The 15,332-nt window shown below is 38.2% G+C and overlaps 1 protein-coding gene across 1 annotated transcript in view; it reads left to right on the top strand.

The window, feature by feature from the left end:
- SYNJ2 (synaptojanin 2) overlaps window positions 1-15,332 on the top strand; it is a 68,075-nt gene that overhangs the window by 2,054 nt on the left and 50,689 nt on the right. The window contains exon 2 of the mRNA XM_057364854.1: window positions 8,121-8,207. Within this exon, the coding sequence (XP_057220837.1) occupies window positions 8,121-8,207 (87 nt within the window). The remainder of the gene's footprint in view (window positions 1-8,120; window positions 8,208-15,332) is intronic.

Genomic DNA, 15,332 nt, shown 5'->3' with positions numbered 1-15,332 from the left:
AGCACAAGTCCTATGAGGAGCAGGTGAGGGAGCTGGGGTTGCTCAGCCTGGAGAAAAGAAAGCTCAGGGGAGACCTTATCACTCTCATACAATTGCCTGAAAGGAGGGTGTAGCCAGGTGGGGGTTGGCCTCTTACCCCAGCTAACCAGTGACAGAACAAGAGGAAATGGCCTCAACTTCACCAGGTTGGATATTAGGAGAAATTTCTTCATGAAAAGAATGGTCAGGCRTATTGGAACAGGCTGCCCAAGGAAGTGGTGGGACCACTATGCATGGGAGTGAGGTAAAACTGTGTATGTGAAAGCTGGGAGACATGTTGTAAATGATGAACATGGTGGTAATAATTTAATGGTCAGACTCACTGATATTAGACATCTTTTCTGATCTTAATGATTCTATGATTTTGTGATTCTATTATTATAGAATTTATACAGTATCTCTGAAAATGTRTTAGAAGAATTCTGAAGTAGTGATTTGTATAGTGTAAAAAGCCTGTTTGCCAGGCCTTTTGAGAGTCCAGTGTCATGTCTTGAGATTAACTGTGATCACGAATGTGTTGGCCTTCAGCCCACTTCATGGTAATAACTTCGTCATTTTATTTAATTTGCTTTCCCTATTCCTTCCTGGGTCGCTTCCTGTATTGTAGAGAAAGCTAGTTTGTCCAGTGGAGCCTGTTTAGATAATTTCTTCTATTTATGCAGCAGAGGACCAGAAAAGGAGGGAAAACTACTAGTAGGTATTGTGATGGTAAATTTAGAAGAATTGTGRAAAGAAAGCTTCACAGTAGGGTGGTAACAGAAAAAAATATTARTTCTGTTTTGTTTGACTTGCCTTTAGGTTGTTACTAACCATAGAACACTACAGTGGAACGTTAACATAAACTTTGTATATGTGTGGTTTCAGGCGTACTAGTCCTAGGACTGTGTTAGTTTTGGCTTCTCTGTCTAATTCTCTGTTTCTAAAATAAAATTCTTTAAAAATTGCATACCTGTGGTGAAGAGGAATTATGTAACTGTGCCTTATGCAAACCTCTGCATTAAATAAAAGTAGATTAATATACCTGGAGCACTTAAGCTGTACAACAGTTTATGTTGTTTTGCAATTTCACCCTCATGTAAACAGAAATGTAGAGAGGAATAATCTTAGATGGACAGYGAAGGYCTGAGAACAAATTTGTGTTATTCATTATTCCTTTTTCCATAATTTGAAAGTATCTCTGCCCTTGAACAGGCATGACATCTGCACTTTTGGAAAGTTTAATTGCTTCTGTAATGATTTTGTACTAGAAGAAACTTAAATTTTGTATTTAACCTAGTTCAAGTGACAGAAGTGAGTGAATCATCCTAGAAGAATTGGTGTTATAAAAAAAAAATCTAAAACCCCACACACTTGTATAGACACAGTGTCAATACAGGCTATAAAACTCTGGCAAACTCCTCATTAAAACAAACACTTTCAAATATGTGACCTAACAATCTGATGCTGTCTTGTGAATAGATKACTTTATACTTTTTTCTCTCTTGGTATGTTATAAGGATGACAATTTCAGGTGCAAATTGGTTGTGTTTCAGAATTTCCTTATTGCATATGGAGATTTAATACCCAAAAAAATATTTGCATCCTTGATATCAGTAGTGGAAAAGTATTATAAAGATCTCTAATTGTCTGAGATGTCAACAATTAATAAAATGAGAACACTTGTCCTGTAATGTTCTGGAAACCTAAAGTAATAAACTTTTGGAAAAATCAAGAATTCAAAAATCACTGCAGGAAACCTAGTTGCATATCCTTAAACCCCTTGACTTAATCTATATAGTGACRTGATATCAACAGAACAGTTTTCTGTTCTACCATAAGTTCAATAGTACTTTTGAGAATGGGAGTTTTTCTTCCTCCTTTCATGATGTCACTGTAGGGTGGAGGGTAAAATTCACTGTTTTGAATTGATTTGCTTATTTTGCTAGAGGCTTTTTTTTTTTTTTTGCCCCTGGCAGTCCTGAATCTTCAGTCATCTCCAGAAGGATGGGTGACAGCCTGAAAAAATTCTTCTAGGAATTTTCTGAACTAGAACATCAATATATATTGTGGGAGGAATCTAGAGTCATGAAGGATGAAGAATAATTGTCATTAAGAAGTTTTTGCTTAATAGAACAGGGAGTATAGATACCGATGCWGTTCCTACTTGAAACACAGTGCTTTATGGATGAAGTGAAGTACACAAAGTAGTTCTGGACTGCTATCAAGGCAGTTGCTAAACTGAACTAAGGCTACAGTGCTGAAAATATGGTAATTTATTATGGCAGGTAATTTCAGTGAAAAGCTGTCAACAGGAATGTTCTGCTATTGAATTTCAGCATAATAATATGTTCTCAAGGGCAGAGCTAAAGGTTGCAGAGATTTATTTTTTTTTTCCCACAAGCTCTTTGATTCTGCAGCTGCTTTTATAGAGGATGTTACATCACCTGTTATGGTAAATCCTAAATGACCATGGTGTCTGGAAAGTACAGAAGTTCAAAGCTAATACAGTGCGTGTTTTGAAAATATGTCTGTGGTTTTTCCAGACTTTCACCCACAGATCTGGGAAGTTAGCCTTTACTAGAGAAAAAGTTATGTAGAGTTAAGGTGTGTGTACACTGTGTGGAGGAGCTCCGTACCTTCTCTGCAGCTTCAGTTGCAGGTGTGTGTGTGGTTCTCTGATGCAGCTGGGTGAARTCAGGGTAAAGTCTTGCAAAACCAGGAAGCAGCAATTATTTACCCGTGCCTCTTTTTCTTCCTTTCGTACAGAAAGCAGTTTCTGTGCTGTGTGTACATTTCACTGTTTACAGTAACTTTCGTTTTGTTTTTATGTGAACAGCTATGCTACTGAGTGTCGTATAGAAGTCAAACAGTATAAGCACACTGTAAATGTGTTYCTAACCACTACACTCTATCCAAGAAAATGAGCCCTCCACCATGCTGATTTCTACCCTCACACCAGAAAATTCATATAGCTAGCACAAATATTTATGATGTTTTCTGTAGTTTCATAGTGTTCAAACATCTCCATTTGTGGATCCCTACAGAACTTGTGGAAGCAATCTGTAAAGCAGAAGTCTTGTCTTCCTTGGTTATGCTGGCAGTGGGCACTTGCAAGCTGTGGTTTCTCAGGCTGAACTCACTGCTTTAGATTATAGAAAGAAGTGTGTGTTGCAATTCTTTCACTGTTGTCGAAATACAAATAGAGTACAGAGACGAGGGAAAATGTATTGGTGTAAATRTAGAGTGTTGATTACAAGACTTGTTTTCTATGCCAGGAAACTGGTAGTGGTTGTGAGGGATGAATTCTTYGTGTTGGTTGTGTCTGTAGTGACTGCTGCAAGTTTCTATGTAAATGAGTCATACATGGCAGAAACCACATAATGATAATGGCCAAGCTTCAGAGAAGTCACTTAAGGACTTCCCGTTTGTTTTCTTGAAGGCCTGCAGCAGCATGGAGCTGGCCAATAGAAACCTGGTGGTTTCATTAATCCATCATTCTTGATTGTGAATGAAAATATTCATATATGCAAATCTGAAAACATAATCTCTCGCTGGAAGCAGATTGTTCTCTATCTAATACAGAAAACCAGGGAAGTGAACTTTAAAAAAAGCCAGTTTTTTGTTTTGTTTCTGGTGTTTTCAACCAGAAAATTAAGGTAAATACATTGCCTAATCTTTTAAATATTTGGCCTCTCTTAACTGTAACTCTGACCATAGACATCTTCTGTACTGCTTGGCCTATATGGTGTTTCCAAATACAGTCTGACTTGCATAATGCCTGTGTAGCTTGAGTTGAATGTGAACAGGAAGCTTTCAGTGGTGAAAGATACTGAAAATGTAACACAGTGCTTTAAATGTGTCTGCAAATGAGTGAAAACACAATTTGGAGGCAAGTTAGTTGACCAAACTCATATAATACCAGACATTGGACTGATTTCTAGATAAGATGCTTATGGCAGTGTATGTATGGGGTTTTGATATGATATTTCTGTTTTGATGATAGATTTCCTCTGTTTCTGTGGAAAATTCACACCTCTTTCCCCAAAATGCTAAATGACACAAGTAAAGTCATCTCATTACATGAAACCTATGTTTCTTAAAGTACTTAGAAATATGCTTGAGGTTACATATGTATAACAGTACCTAGAGCCAAGCAGGTGACTATTTCCRGAATTAGGCTGAAAAATCACAACGGAGAAACAAAATCCATAACCCAGTCTCAGACTCTTTTTTTTTTTTTTTTCAAGAACTTTTCCTTCATTTTTCCTTTAAGTTGCCGGTATTACTGTGTCTGTCCTTAATGCTGGACTTGGAACTATTGGTAACTATCTACCCTCTTACTTCAGTCACTGACCTTTCTGGGCTCCATGTGTTTGAGAGTTGTGGTGWTTCTTGCTGAAGTCTGGGGGATCAGCCCTAAGGAGGGATTGAATAAAGGAAATTGTGTGTGTTTGGCCAGTTCTTGCTAGCTGGTAAATTGAATTTGCAGCTTTTACCAGCAGGAAGTCACACTTGGTTAAGCCATATGGTATAATGTAGTTGTATGTCTTTTCATGGTGTGGGGTTTTTTGGCTCTGAAATATTTTATGCATGGAAAAGGTCACTTCTAATTGATTTTATTGTGGCTTAGTTTATTRTGGCTGAATTATTGCGTGCCTTTTGTTTTGCAAGGGTTAAAATGTTGAGTTAACATGCCAGCCTGATATATAATTTACATCAGGAGCTTATTCGTAATTAAGAAAAGGGCTTGAAGAATGCAGATCATGTGCCGATCTATGTGCTATTATGAACACAGCACAGTTGTAATTATTGCAGAAGAGCTGATACTCAATTAAATGCTTAATGGAAGGAAAGATTACTAAAAAGATATTAACGGGAAGCTTTAGTGAAGTTTGATGATTATTATCTGTAACGTTTAGTTACCTTAGTTATGATTAAGTAGTAAAGAAATGCACTATGTAATTTCAAACTCAACTTGTTCTCTAAGTAGAAAACTTTTCTTTCTTCAGCTTGTGCTGTAGTATTGTGCATTAACTGTATATGTGTATATGTGGGTATCTTAATTTAGCTGGCTTGAAAGAGGAAGGATTTTACAAGAGAGCAGGGTATAGCTAAAYACGTAGTCCTCATTCACAGCCACAGGTTTTCAGCCACACCACTCTCACTGCCTCTGCATTTCAGCAATTTTATGAAAGCTGCTGCAGAATAAACTGTTTGTCTTTGGAAAATTTAAAAGAGAAACACAGAAATAATTTTGATGTTACTACAGAATCACATAATCACAGAATGCTTAGGGTTGGAAGGGACGTCTAGAGATCCTTCAGTCCAACCCCCCCTGCCAAGGCAGTGTCATCTAGAGCAGGTGACACAGGAACATGTCCAGGTGGGTTTGGAACGTCTCCAGAGAGTGAGATCCCATGACCTCCCTGGATAGCCTCTGCCAATACTCTGCCACCCTTGATGTAAAGAAGCTCTTCTTCATATTGGAATGAAACTTGTTGTGTTTTGTTTTATGGCCATTGCTCCTTGTCTTGTCACTCATGTAGTCACACTCTTTCTGATTCTGAMTCATGTGTCTTAGCACTCTTTGAATGCTCTATGAGATGTTTCAGGTTTTGGTCACAGTCATTTGAGATTTCAACAAGATTTTGAGATTTATAAATATTTCTTTTTATTAATAAGGTATGAACCTGGCTCAAGACCTCTGCAGTAATGTCCTTTGTGCACAAAGCAGTGCACGCTGAATGTAACAGGACAGGAGACTTGAAATTCCATCAGTATCTTTAACAAAGGGAATTTACACACTCACACAAACACACACACAAAAGTTTGGTCCAAATGCAGTAAAACATGCTGACCTCTCTGTATGTCCCATAGACATATCTGTGTCTGGGTGGCATGTTCCTTTTCTGCTCCTTCCTGCGTCTTCCTTCCAGGCAGCTCTGCTGGTGCTGCTGCCCTGACTGATGCTGCTGTGCAGGTGTAGGTTCTGACAGCTGGTACCAGTACTGCCAAAACACAGCTGTTTGGCTGCATGTTTGGAGAAGTCTTGTGCCAGGAGCTGACGCCTGTGTGATGCCACTGGCTTGACCTGGGAAATGCCAGTGGGTTCCATACATGCCAGTGGCAGGTACTTCTTGCCAGTAGTGGAATGAGCTGTGTGTTGTTTAATTCCATGGTGAAATAAATTCCATTCTTTTGGATTGTGCTCTTACCAGACACTTTTAACAGCCAGCTTTCCAGTTTGTAAATCTATTTTGAAGAATGTYGTCATGCTTTTGAAGTGACTGTTGGAATGCTTTCAGGTTGTGCCTGGCCTGCAACTTTATGAGCTCCCGCATCAGTCTCAGATCTGAATCTCTTGGTATTTCTCYTGTTTTAGATTTCTTCGCAAAGCTGGAATATTTTGAGCAAGAATTTTGGTTCTGGCTTTCCTTTTTTATTTCAAAGTAGCACAATTATTTTAATGTAGCCAAGCTTTTAAAGCAGGAAACATTTAAGAAAAAATTGTCAGTATGCTGTTGCTGCTCTTTTCTACTTAGTGAAGATGCCATGGAAAATGAAACATCACCTTTTCTAACCTGTTTTTTTTTAACTCATAAGAAAGTTCTTGAAAGGGAGGCTTTTTTTCAAAGACTGAAACACTGTTATAGTCTCTCTGAAATGGTTTTGTGAATTTGGTTTTTTATGTGCCTGAGAACTGAGTTTGCTGAGACTCATCTCCTAAAATAGCTGTTACTGAATATTTAAATTGTTATTGTCCAGAGATTTATATTACCCAGTAAAATTCACTTTGTTCTCTCCCTGTTGCTTATGTTTTGCCTCACTGGTGTGTGTGGTATCAACGTTTTGCCAGTTTCTCCTGATTTACTCTGTGTTCTAAGAAAGAAGAGTAGTAAGTTGTGAAAGTATGATGGTAAAAACAAAATTAAGAAAAAATTAACAAGTCTAATTAGTCACAAGTGCAAAAATTGAGACAAACACGTTTTAATTACTCTTGGGGGTTGCCACTGTYAAGGAATTTTGCGAGAGAAATTGTCCTTCCTTTTGCTTCAAARTGTCAGCAATATATGAGATATTTCTTTTCTATGCTTCTGACTGAGCTCTTCACCTCTTGGGATTTATAAAGWAAGGTCTTTTTCTCTTCTATCATCCATTGCAAGCAGTTCAGCTTGTCCTTTTTATACCCAGGGGTTTCAGTTTTTTTTTTTTTAACTGCTGAAGTTAATTAGGAGCACAAGATTGCATATTATTAGCAATTCTCTAAATGTACTGTGTTGCTGTTTATCTGTAGTTCAAGAAGTAAAAGGACATTTGAGAGTTAGTCTATTTTCCTCATTTGGGAGACTAAYCTTGCTCCTTATTGGGAAATATATGCAAAATGCAGACTTACTCATTCAGGAAATATGCCGSTTTTAAAGTACTCAATGACGAGTTTGATCTCTGTTCTGGCTTAATGTCTAAATGTTCAGTATGTGCCCATTGAAGTTGTTTGTTGCAGAAATGCACAAATATAACATGACCATCTGACTCTTTATTTATTTAATTAACTAATTCTTACTTCACTAAAATATGTTTAATTCCTCTTGAAATCAACATCTGGTGTTGTGTCTACATCAGATCATGTTATCTTGCATAAAATAATTTCAGYTCTGTCTCAAATTAGACTAAGAGTCTGGAAGTACAAACTCTCTTCTTGTACATCAAGAAAAGATATTATATTTTAGCTTATGGCAAGACTAACTGTTATTTTTGTTCTTATTTTAGAACAGTGTAAATTTTGTGTGTGCATATATATTTCTATATTTGTTCTGSATCTGATGTGGCATCTGTACCATAGAGCAAGAATGCTACTCTCAATGAAGTTGTTTGAAAATGCAGTGAGTGCTCTCCTTTCTTCTAGGGTGGTGTGTGGAGATGCTATGCTTTTCTGTCCCAYCACATTTTAATCTCTGTGGGTTTACAGCATTTTAACCCTACCTTTGTACTGTAGTCTTGTTGACTGAGAAAAATCAACTCTAGGAAGCAWTCATCTAGGCAATAACAATCTGAAAATTTTATAAAGACTGTATAACTAAATTTGCTGCCTCTTTGTTTCTTAGCTCCAGAAGAGAAGGATGCAATTAAAGGACAGTATGAAAAACTCATGGATGCGTATGGCTGCTTAGGAGAGCTTCAGCTTAAATGTGGTAAGTGACCATCTGTATGACTGAGATTATAAAATGCCTGGCAATGCTAAGTGACAATAAGTGGATAAAGTTATCTAATTCCTGAAACTGTGAAAGCTACCTGCACCTTGTCATGTACAGTCTGGAAAAGATCTGGAGTTTTTTCTATTTTGTGCCAAAAACATATCCCTGAACGATGGATGGATTTTTTCCTTAATTTGTTTTGTCTAACATTCTTAACTGCCTGAAGATAATTGCCATTCTTCTTTCCCTGCCACATTTAACCAAGACAAGTTATGATTTYCCAATTTTTCTCTTTTTTTAAGGATCATGTTTAGACACTGATTATCATGGTCATCTGAAAGTACAGTACTACAGATTGCTAGTTYTTGCTGTAATGCCTAATTGTCTTTAATCATTCACACAAGATAAGGATTTGCAGAAGGCAGCCTCTGGGTTCAATTAGTATAGTAAGGAATGTTCATTGTCATTGGTGCAAATTTTTGTACAGTTTGGGAATCTTGATTTAGCACAGGACTTGTTATTACTCTGCCTGCAGGAATGTTAATGAAAATAACATGTTTTAGGAAGAGAACTGCAGTGATTGATTTAAAGATAATAGGACCTTACACAGTGCTGAAAACCCACTGATTGTTTACATGTATAAATAAAAAAGCACTGTATCTGTTGTTCCCAAGTTGTTACAGGGAACCCTAATTTTCACTTGGAGCAATGACAAGACTTTTCCATGTAACTTGATGCTTGGTTAAGGAGTCTACCAAAGACTCTTGGTGGTGTGAGCACTGGTGTATTTAGGCCAGTAGATATAACTGTGTCTTTTTATACCCAGCTTACCATTTTGCARCCTGAGAAATATGACTTGAAATTGGTCTGAAGAGGCAACTGCAATCTGAAGGATTTTTGTGTCACAATTTAAGACTGTAGGCCCATCTAGTCTTTYGAAATGAATGTGGACTTCGTGTTTGTTTTGTTTCCTGTGGAGTTAATTAGACATTTCTCTGGTGATTTATATCAATTTGCTAATGTAATTTAAAATGAAGGACTCGTGATTAGTTTTTCTTGGCACTTGGATCTGTTTTTTCTTCATAGAAGTCTAATGAATCCTCTTGTAGTAATAAAGGAATGTAGCTGTTGAATTCAAGCTCTTCGAGCTACAGATAAGGGTAATTTTTGTATGTGATAGGAACCAAATATATCCAATTTTCATCTTCATATTAAAAGGTGAATGATTTCAAAGAGGGTGAGAAATATTCTCAGGCTTACTTTTTTCTCATGTCCTTATTTCTTCTTGAACAACATATGCTTAATTTCGGTGCTCGGAAAGTGTGCGGCTTTTACTTTCTGGGTTTTGTCACTGCACCTCTGCCTTGTTCTAGCATTAGATTACAAGTTCTGGTACAGGTCTTGCTCTGGAAGGGATTGTTAAAATTCAGTGAAAAGTCAGAGGGTCACACTGTAATGGTAAGTGAAGGTAAGCAAATATTTTCTGCTTCTGAACGTGTTTGGAAAAGCAAAGATGCATGTCTGCTATCTCACTATTCAAGAGATAGCCCAGRTTTTTGTCACAGTCTGGTTTAGATCTTCCATCTTACATGTAAGTGAGATCAATCCCTTTTTCTGTTGCTTGCCTAAAAGGTTAACACTACAAAGGAATTGTACTGGGTTTGTGTAGCAAGGTTTTGGTAGCGGGAGGGGCTACAGGTGTGGCTTCTCTGAAAAGTTGCTGGAAGCTTCCCCTATTCCCAATGGAGCCAATGCCAGCCAGTTCCAAGACAGACCTGCTGCTGGTCAAGACTGAACCCATCAGCAGCAGTGGTAGTGTCTCTGGGATAACCGATTAAAGAAGGAGGTAAAAAAGCCTCTGGGATAACAGATTTAAGAAAGGATGGCAGGGGGAACTGCACAACTGGAGCTGGAGAAGAGTGGAGCTAGACTATGTGAGAGAAGCAGCCCTGCAGACTCAAAGGTCAGTGAAGGGATTCCAGGGGTCAGGATGAGCTCCAGGTGCTGGAGCAGAGATTCCCCTGCAGTCCCTGGTACAGACCATGGAGAAGCAGCTGTGCCCCTGCAGCCCATGGAGGTCCCTGGTGGAGCAGAGATCCMCCTGCAGCCTGTGGAGGACCCCACACTGAGCAGGTGGATGCCTGAAGGCGGCTGTGAAGCTGGCACTGGAGCTGGCTCCTGGCAGGACCTGTGGGCCCATGGARAGAGGAGCCCATGCTGGAGCAGGTTTGCTGRCYGKATTTGTGACCCYGCAGGGGACCCACCCTGGAGCACTTTGTTCCCRAGGGACTGCGCTTTGTGTTAGGGACCTGTGCTGGAACAGTTCATGAAGAACTGCAGCCCRTGGGAAGGAGTCATGCTGGAGAAGTTTGTGGAGGAMTGTCTGCCATGGGAGGGTCTCCATGCTGGAGCAGAGGAGGAGTGTGAGGAGTTTTCCCCAWGAGGAGAAAGGAGTGGCAATGTGTGAGGTACTGACTGGAGCCCCCATTTGCCATYCCCCTGTGCCACTGGGGGAGAGAAAATCAGGAGTAAAGTTAAGTCTGGGGAAGAGRGAGGGGTGGAGAAAGGTGTTTTTAAGACTTGGATTATTCTACTCTGATTTGATTACTGATAAATTAAACTAATTTCCCCAAGTTGAATCTGTTTTGCCCATAACTGCTGACTGATGGGCAGCCCATAACCCTGCCCTTATCTCAACCCACTGAAAAGCCTTTCATTRTATTTTTCTCTTCCCTATCCAGCTCAGGAGGGGAATGACAAACAAGCTTTGGTGGGCACCTAACATCCAGCCAGGGGGAGTCAAACTACCACAGGAATGCAATGTAACTTTTTCCTTTTTTTGTAGAATGTATTTTAGAATGTAGAATGCAAAAAAAGGCATAATTGGCTATCTCTTTACTGAGCATCAGTGATCACATAGACTTTGTTCAGGAGTATCAGCCTTTTTTTTTACTACTGGAAGCATGCAGACCATAAGTGTTAAATTAACTGAGAATATTTGTGAAAATACATTCCACTGGGATATTAAGAGTATATTTGTAGAGCAGAAGGGGAGACTTTTTGCCAAGACATGAAAGATGTCTCTGAACATTTTAATTAATCTGTAAATATCGCTACTTAGAAATCCAAATAAATCACATTGTATGCCTGCCAAAGTAAATGGTGCTTTTCACAAGAAAGTAGATGAAATATGTGAAACTGACTCACAAAGTTAATGTTTCCCACCAGTAATAACATTCACTTCTATGTTCTTACATCTGTTAACATGACTCACTAAGTTCTTCTGCTTTCTTTTGTGAGATGGATGGCAGCAGAATGAATTGTACTGTGTCTCAGAGCTGTACCTCAGCCAAGATTTTGCTGCCAAAGAAGATCTAGCAGTGACAAATACATCTTAAGCAAAGTGTTAAAAGAGCTGCCTTTATGCTGTTTTTTTCAGACCTATGATGTCAGGAAGAGATGCACACATAAGGTGATATTTTAACACCATCATCACATAGGTTGTTTAGTTTAATACAGCTATTTGGGGAGGCATTCCGAATTCATTTGAACATGTATGTACTYTCAGTCTTGCACATATGCAATGTGTAGTTGAAAGGAAGACATTGGAAAGGCAAAAACAACAACTAAGTACCTGTCWTCTATTCCTTTTGCACATTTCCTAAAAATGTAGTTGTATTTAGAAGAAGAAGAAAGAGTATCTTTTTAATATGACTAATATGGTAGTTTGGAAGATCTTGGCTCTTTTCATAATTATGCTGTAGACTTCCTCAAGAATTTTCAGCTAGGTGGTTAGAATGTACTGCTCTGCTGTGTCCTGTTGCTATTTTTAAAGACAGACAARAGGCAAAATTGTTTTTTAGTGGACTATAAAATGGAGTGTATATGTGGAGTGGAGATGCAAAAAGCTGAAGGAATAAAGGGCAACAGCATGACTGTGATGGAATGGAGAAAGAGCAGAAATTGGAGAAAATTCTTTTTTTTTTTTAAAGAAAAAAGCAGTCTTGAGTGAAATAGTTACAGTTAAGAAGGACAAAATAAGAATTGAAAATTGGCTCCTTTTTACCGTAACTCATAATAGGCAACACGGAAATCATCCCCTAAGCTGCAGGGGAAACAATTGCCTTGAGTCATGTAGACAGGTTTAATACAGAAACTGCAGCTTATTATTGTACAATGTGATGTACCAGAACTGCATTTCCTGTGCAACTTGGATAAAGGCAGTTGGTTTCACAAGAGCTTTTGAAAAAATGAATGGAAATTATTATTGTCTTGTTTCTGTGCTAAATATTCTTCATCCTCTGCCTCTCTTGTGCAACCTGATGAAAGGGCATTCAGCACATATTGCTGTGAGCAAAACATTTCTTGCATTTCTTYAGAAGTGTTTTTACAGATGGTTGTAGTGATTGATAGCTGTCATGGGGCAAAATAATGATCTTAGTCACAATGCATGAATATTTATACTCATTTATCTGAGATCAAAGTTTGGTTCATAAGTTCTGAAAGARTTTTTTTTCCTTTGGTACTGTATGTGGATCTTGCTTTTTCACAGATATGTTGCTGTAGAAAGCATGACCAGTAAGGAACACTTCACTTTTTGCTCTAAAATTTTTTCAGAGATTTCCTTAAAACATGCCAGATTGCATCCCAAAGACAGGATAGACATTTCTACAGTTGTGATCTTCAATTGCAGTTCTTACATTCCTAAACCACTTTCATCCGTATGTACAGTTTAGAAGGCCTAATATGAACCAGGATTGTACATTAAACTTTTTGTGTAAGCTAAAGGAAAAAAGAATTTCCAACGTGGGATATAGTAAATAATCAACAGCTGATGTGGTTCRTGGTTGCTATAAAGTGAAATGTAAGAGCCAGACCTGGAGCCTTGATCACAGGGAAAAAAAATCAATCTTTTTGGATTGCTTTTTATTGGCCTTAGTGCTGCTCCCTTTCATCATGTATGTTGCAGTTGTTGGATGAATATCACATGATTTATGTTACTGTATTGCACATAAAATTGAGGGGAAATTGCCATAAATTTTCCACCTATTGTATTTCCATTAATTACTTTTTAAAAAAAAGAAGAACTGTTGGGCTTGTGTTTCAAGAAATGCGTTTGGCCTGTGCCAAACTCCAGATATGCAAGGAGGTCCTGGGAGCAGAGAGCCTCTGCAGACTGGCTGAAGTGGTAGTACTGGCAGGGCCACTGACTTTAGGAAATTGATTCAGTGGCAATGCTCCTTTTGATGCAGAGGATACACTGCCAGCATTTTAAAACTCAGTTTTCTGTCTTATTTGAGCTTGCATTTAAGTGGTGACTGCTCATCTCACGGCTTTAGTATTTTCTTCACATGTTTTTGTTGATGTTCTGAACAGAAGAATTGTAAATACCTTTGATACTGTTTAGCTCCTTTTAGAAGCTGTACCTCCTTAATATGCTTCCTGATGATGCTGCCAGGAGGGTTTGTCTGGACTAGCTGATGACTTTTTCTTGTTTTTGGTGTTAGTGTGGTACTTCAAATGCTACTTTCATAAAACTGTTTTACTGGAAACTGAAAAGGAGCAGTATTTTAAATTTAATTATAGGATTGGAAATGGTAGTGAGCTGCAGTTTTGAAAAGTTATGGTTTCAGAGATTGATGGAATAGTCGTACTTGTTTAGAGGGAGAATACCTTCTGGGTTTAAGGAATATACSGGTGTTTCAGTTTGATCTGTTTCATTAAAGTTGTGACATATTTGCAGTTTGTTCAGGAAAACCAATTTTAAAAAACCTTTCTTTCTTGTGTAATGGTCTCACAAATCCACTTACCAAAGGAAATCCCATGTTATATTCATAGCAGGATTATTTGTTTGCTTGGGGAGGGGGGGGGTGGTGTGGATGTAGTAAATGCGTGCAACTTCATGCATTCTTTTATGAGATATACTGGGTAATAAAAACTGATATTTAGGAATGAAATTTTCAGTAAATWCCTGTCAGCTAAGAATCTTATTTTCCTTGCAATGAATGAATAATTGCTAAATAACGTAGTATTTCAATTTTTTAGAAATGGAGAAAGTTGTTTTTAATTTTGCTTTTTATAAAAATTACATGTTTCAGCAGCAGCATACATCCTGATTGAAGTAATTTAAGTMATTTCTACCCTTAAATTTAAGTGCTTTTAGGTTGTGGTTGATTCAGCTGTTTTCATGCGTATCTATTTCCTACAGGAAAGATTATGGGTTGTTGACATTTACATAACAGAAAAGAAACCACATTCACTTTTTAAAGTTTAAATTTAGAAGCAAATGGRCTGATTTTTTTTTCTTTAATAARTTCATAATAAGCAGACTTTCAGTGATGGCAAATAAGCAGAAACATTTCTTCTGTGTCTGATAATGTTTTGTTTCTCCCATAGTAAGTACTGCTTGGATATGTAATGCTTTTATTTCTTGGAATAACACTTGCAATATGAGAAAATGCTGAAGTGAAAGCATGAGTGGAAGCAGCACAGTGATAATTTCCATTACAAACTGGTCAAATGTATTTATCAATATATATAAAAAGCAGCCTGGGTTGAGGGAAAAGGGGTGAGAATAAAGGTTTGATATTCAAAGAACAAATTTCTAGACATAAACTGATGTCGCTGGTAAAGGAGGGAAGACAGSRAAAGCTTTCTCTGTGTAGTTTAGTKGTGAGTAATWTCTTACACCTTAGTGGTGACGTKACTAAAAGATGAATAGTGGAGTAGTGTTTTGGCAGCATTAATTTTGCTGTGTGAGATTCTAAAAGGGTGAAAGGCTGACAGGTGCATTATGTCTGTTYAGTACCCCATGGCTACATCTGTGCTGTGAATAAAAATGGGCAGGACACCGGCCTTGAGCATTGTCAGTAGGATGTGATTAACTTSTTCCCTGTGCCCAGAGGGCATGAGCATCAGGCAAGGATCTTCCTCCTGCAGACAGTGCAGTGATAGCCCCGAGCTGGTTCCCAGGAGCACTGTGCAAATTCCACCTGAAATGAAAGTGTTATGGGAGGATGGGGCTTGGGTCTTTTTTTCCCAAGGTACAGAGTCAGAGAGATTTGTGTTAAGCTGGGGCTGCCTTCTGTCTGTTTTGTAGCATGTCCTGAGTAGTTTAAGCAA

The sequence above is a fragment of the Malurus melanocephalus genome, unplaced genomic scaffold (assembly GCF_030028575.1).
Source record: "Malurus melanocephalus ecotype Western Australia unplaced genomic scaffold, MMel_1.1 scaffold_43, whole genome shotgun sequence".
NCBI classification, from domain to species: domain Eukaryota; kingdom Metazoa; phylum Chordata; class Aves; order Passeriformes; family Maluridae; genus Malurus; species Malurus melanocephalus.
The sequence above is the reverse complement of the archived record's forward strand: the minus strand, read 5'-3'. Positions and strand labels throughout refer to the sequence as shown.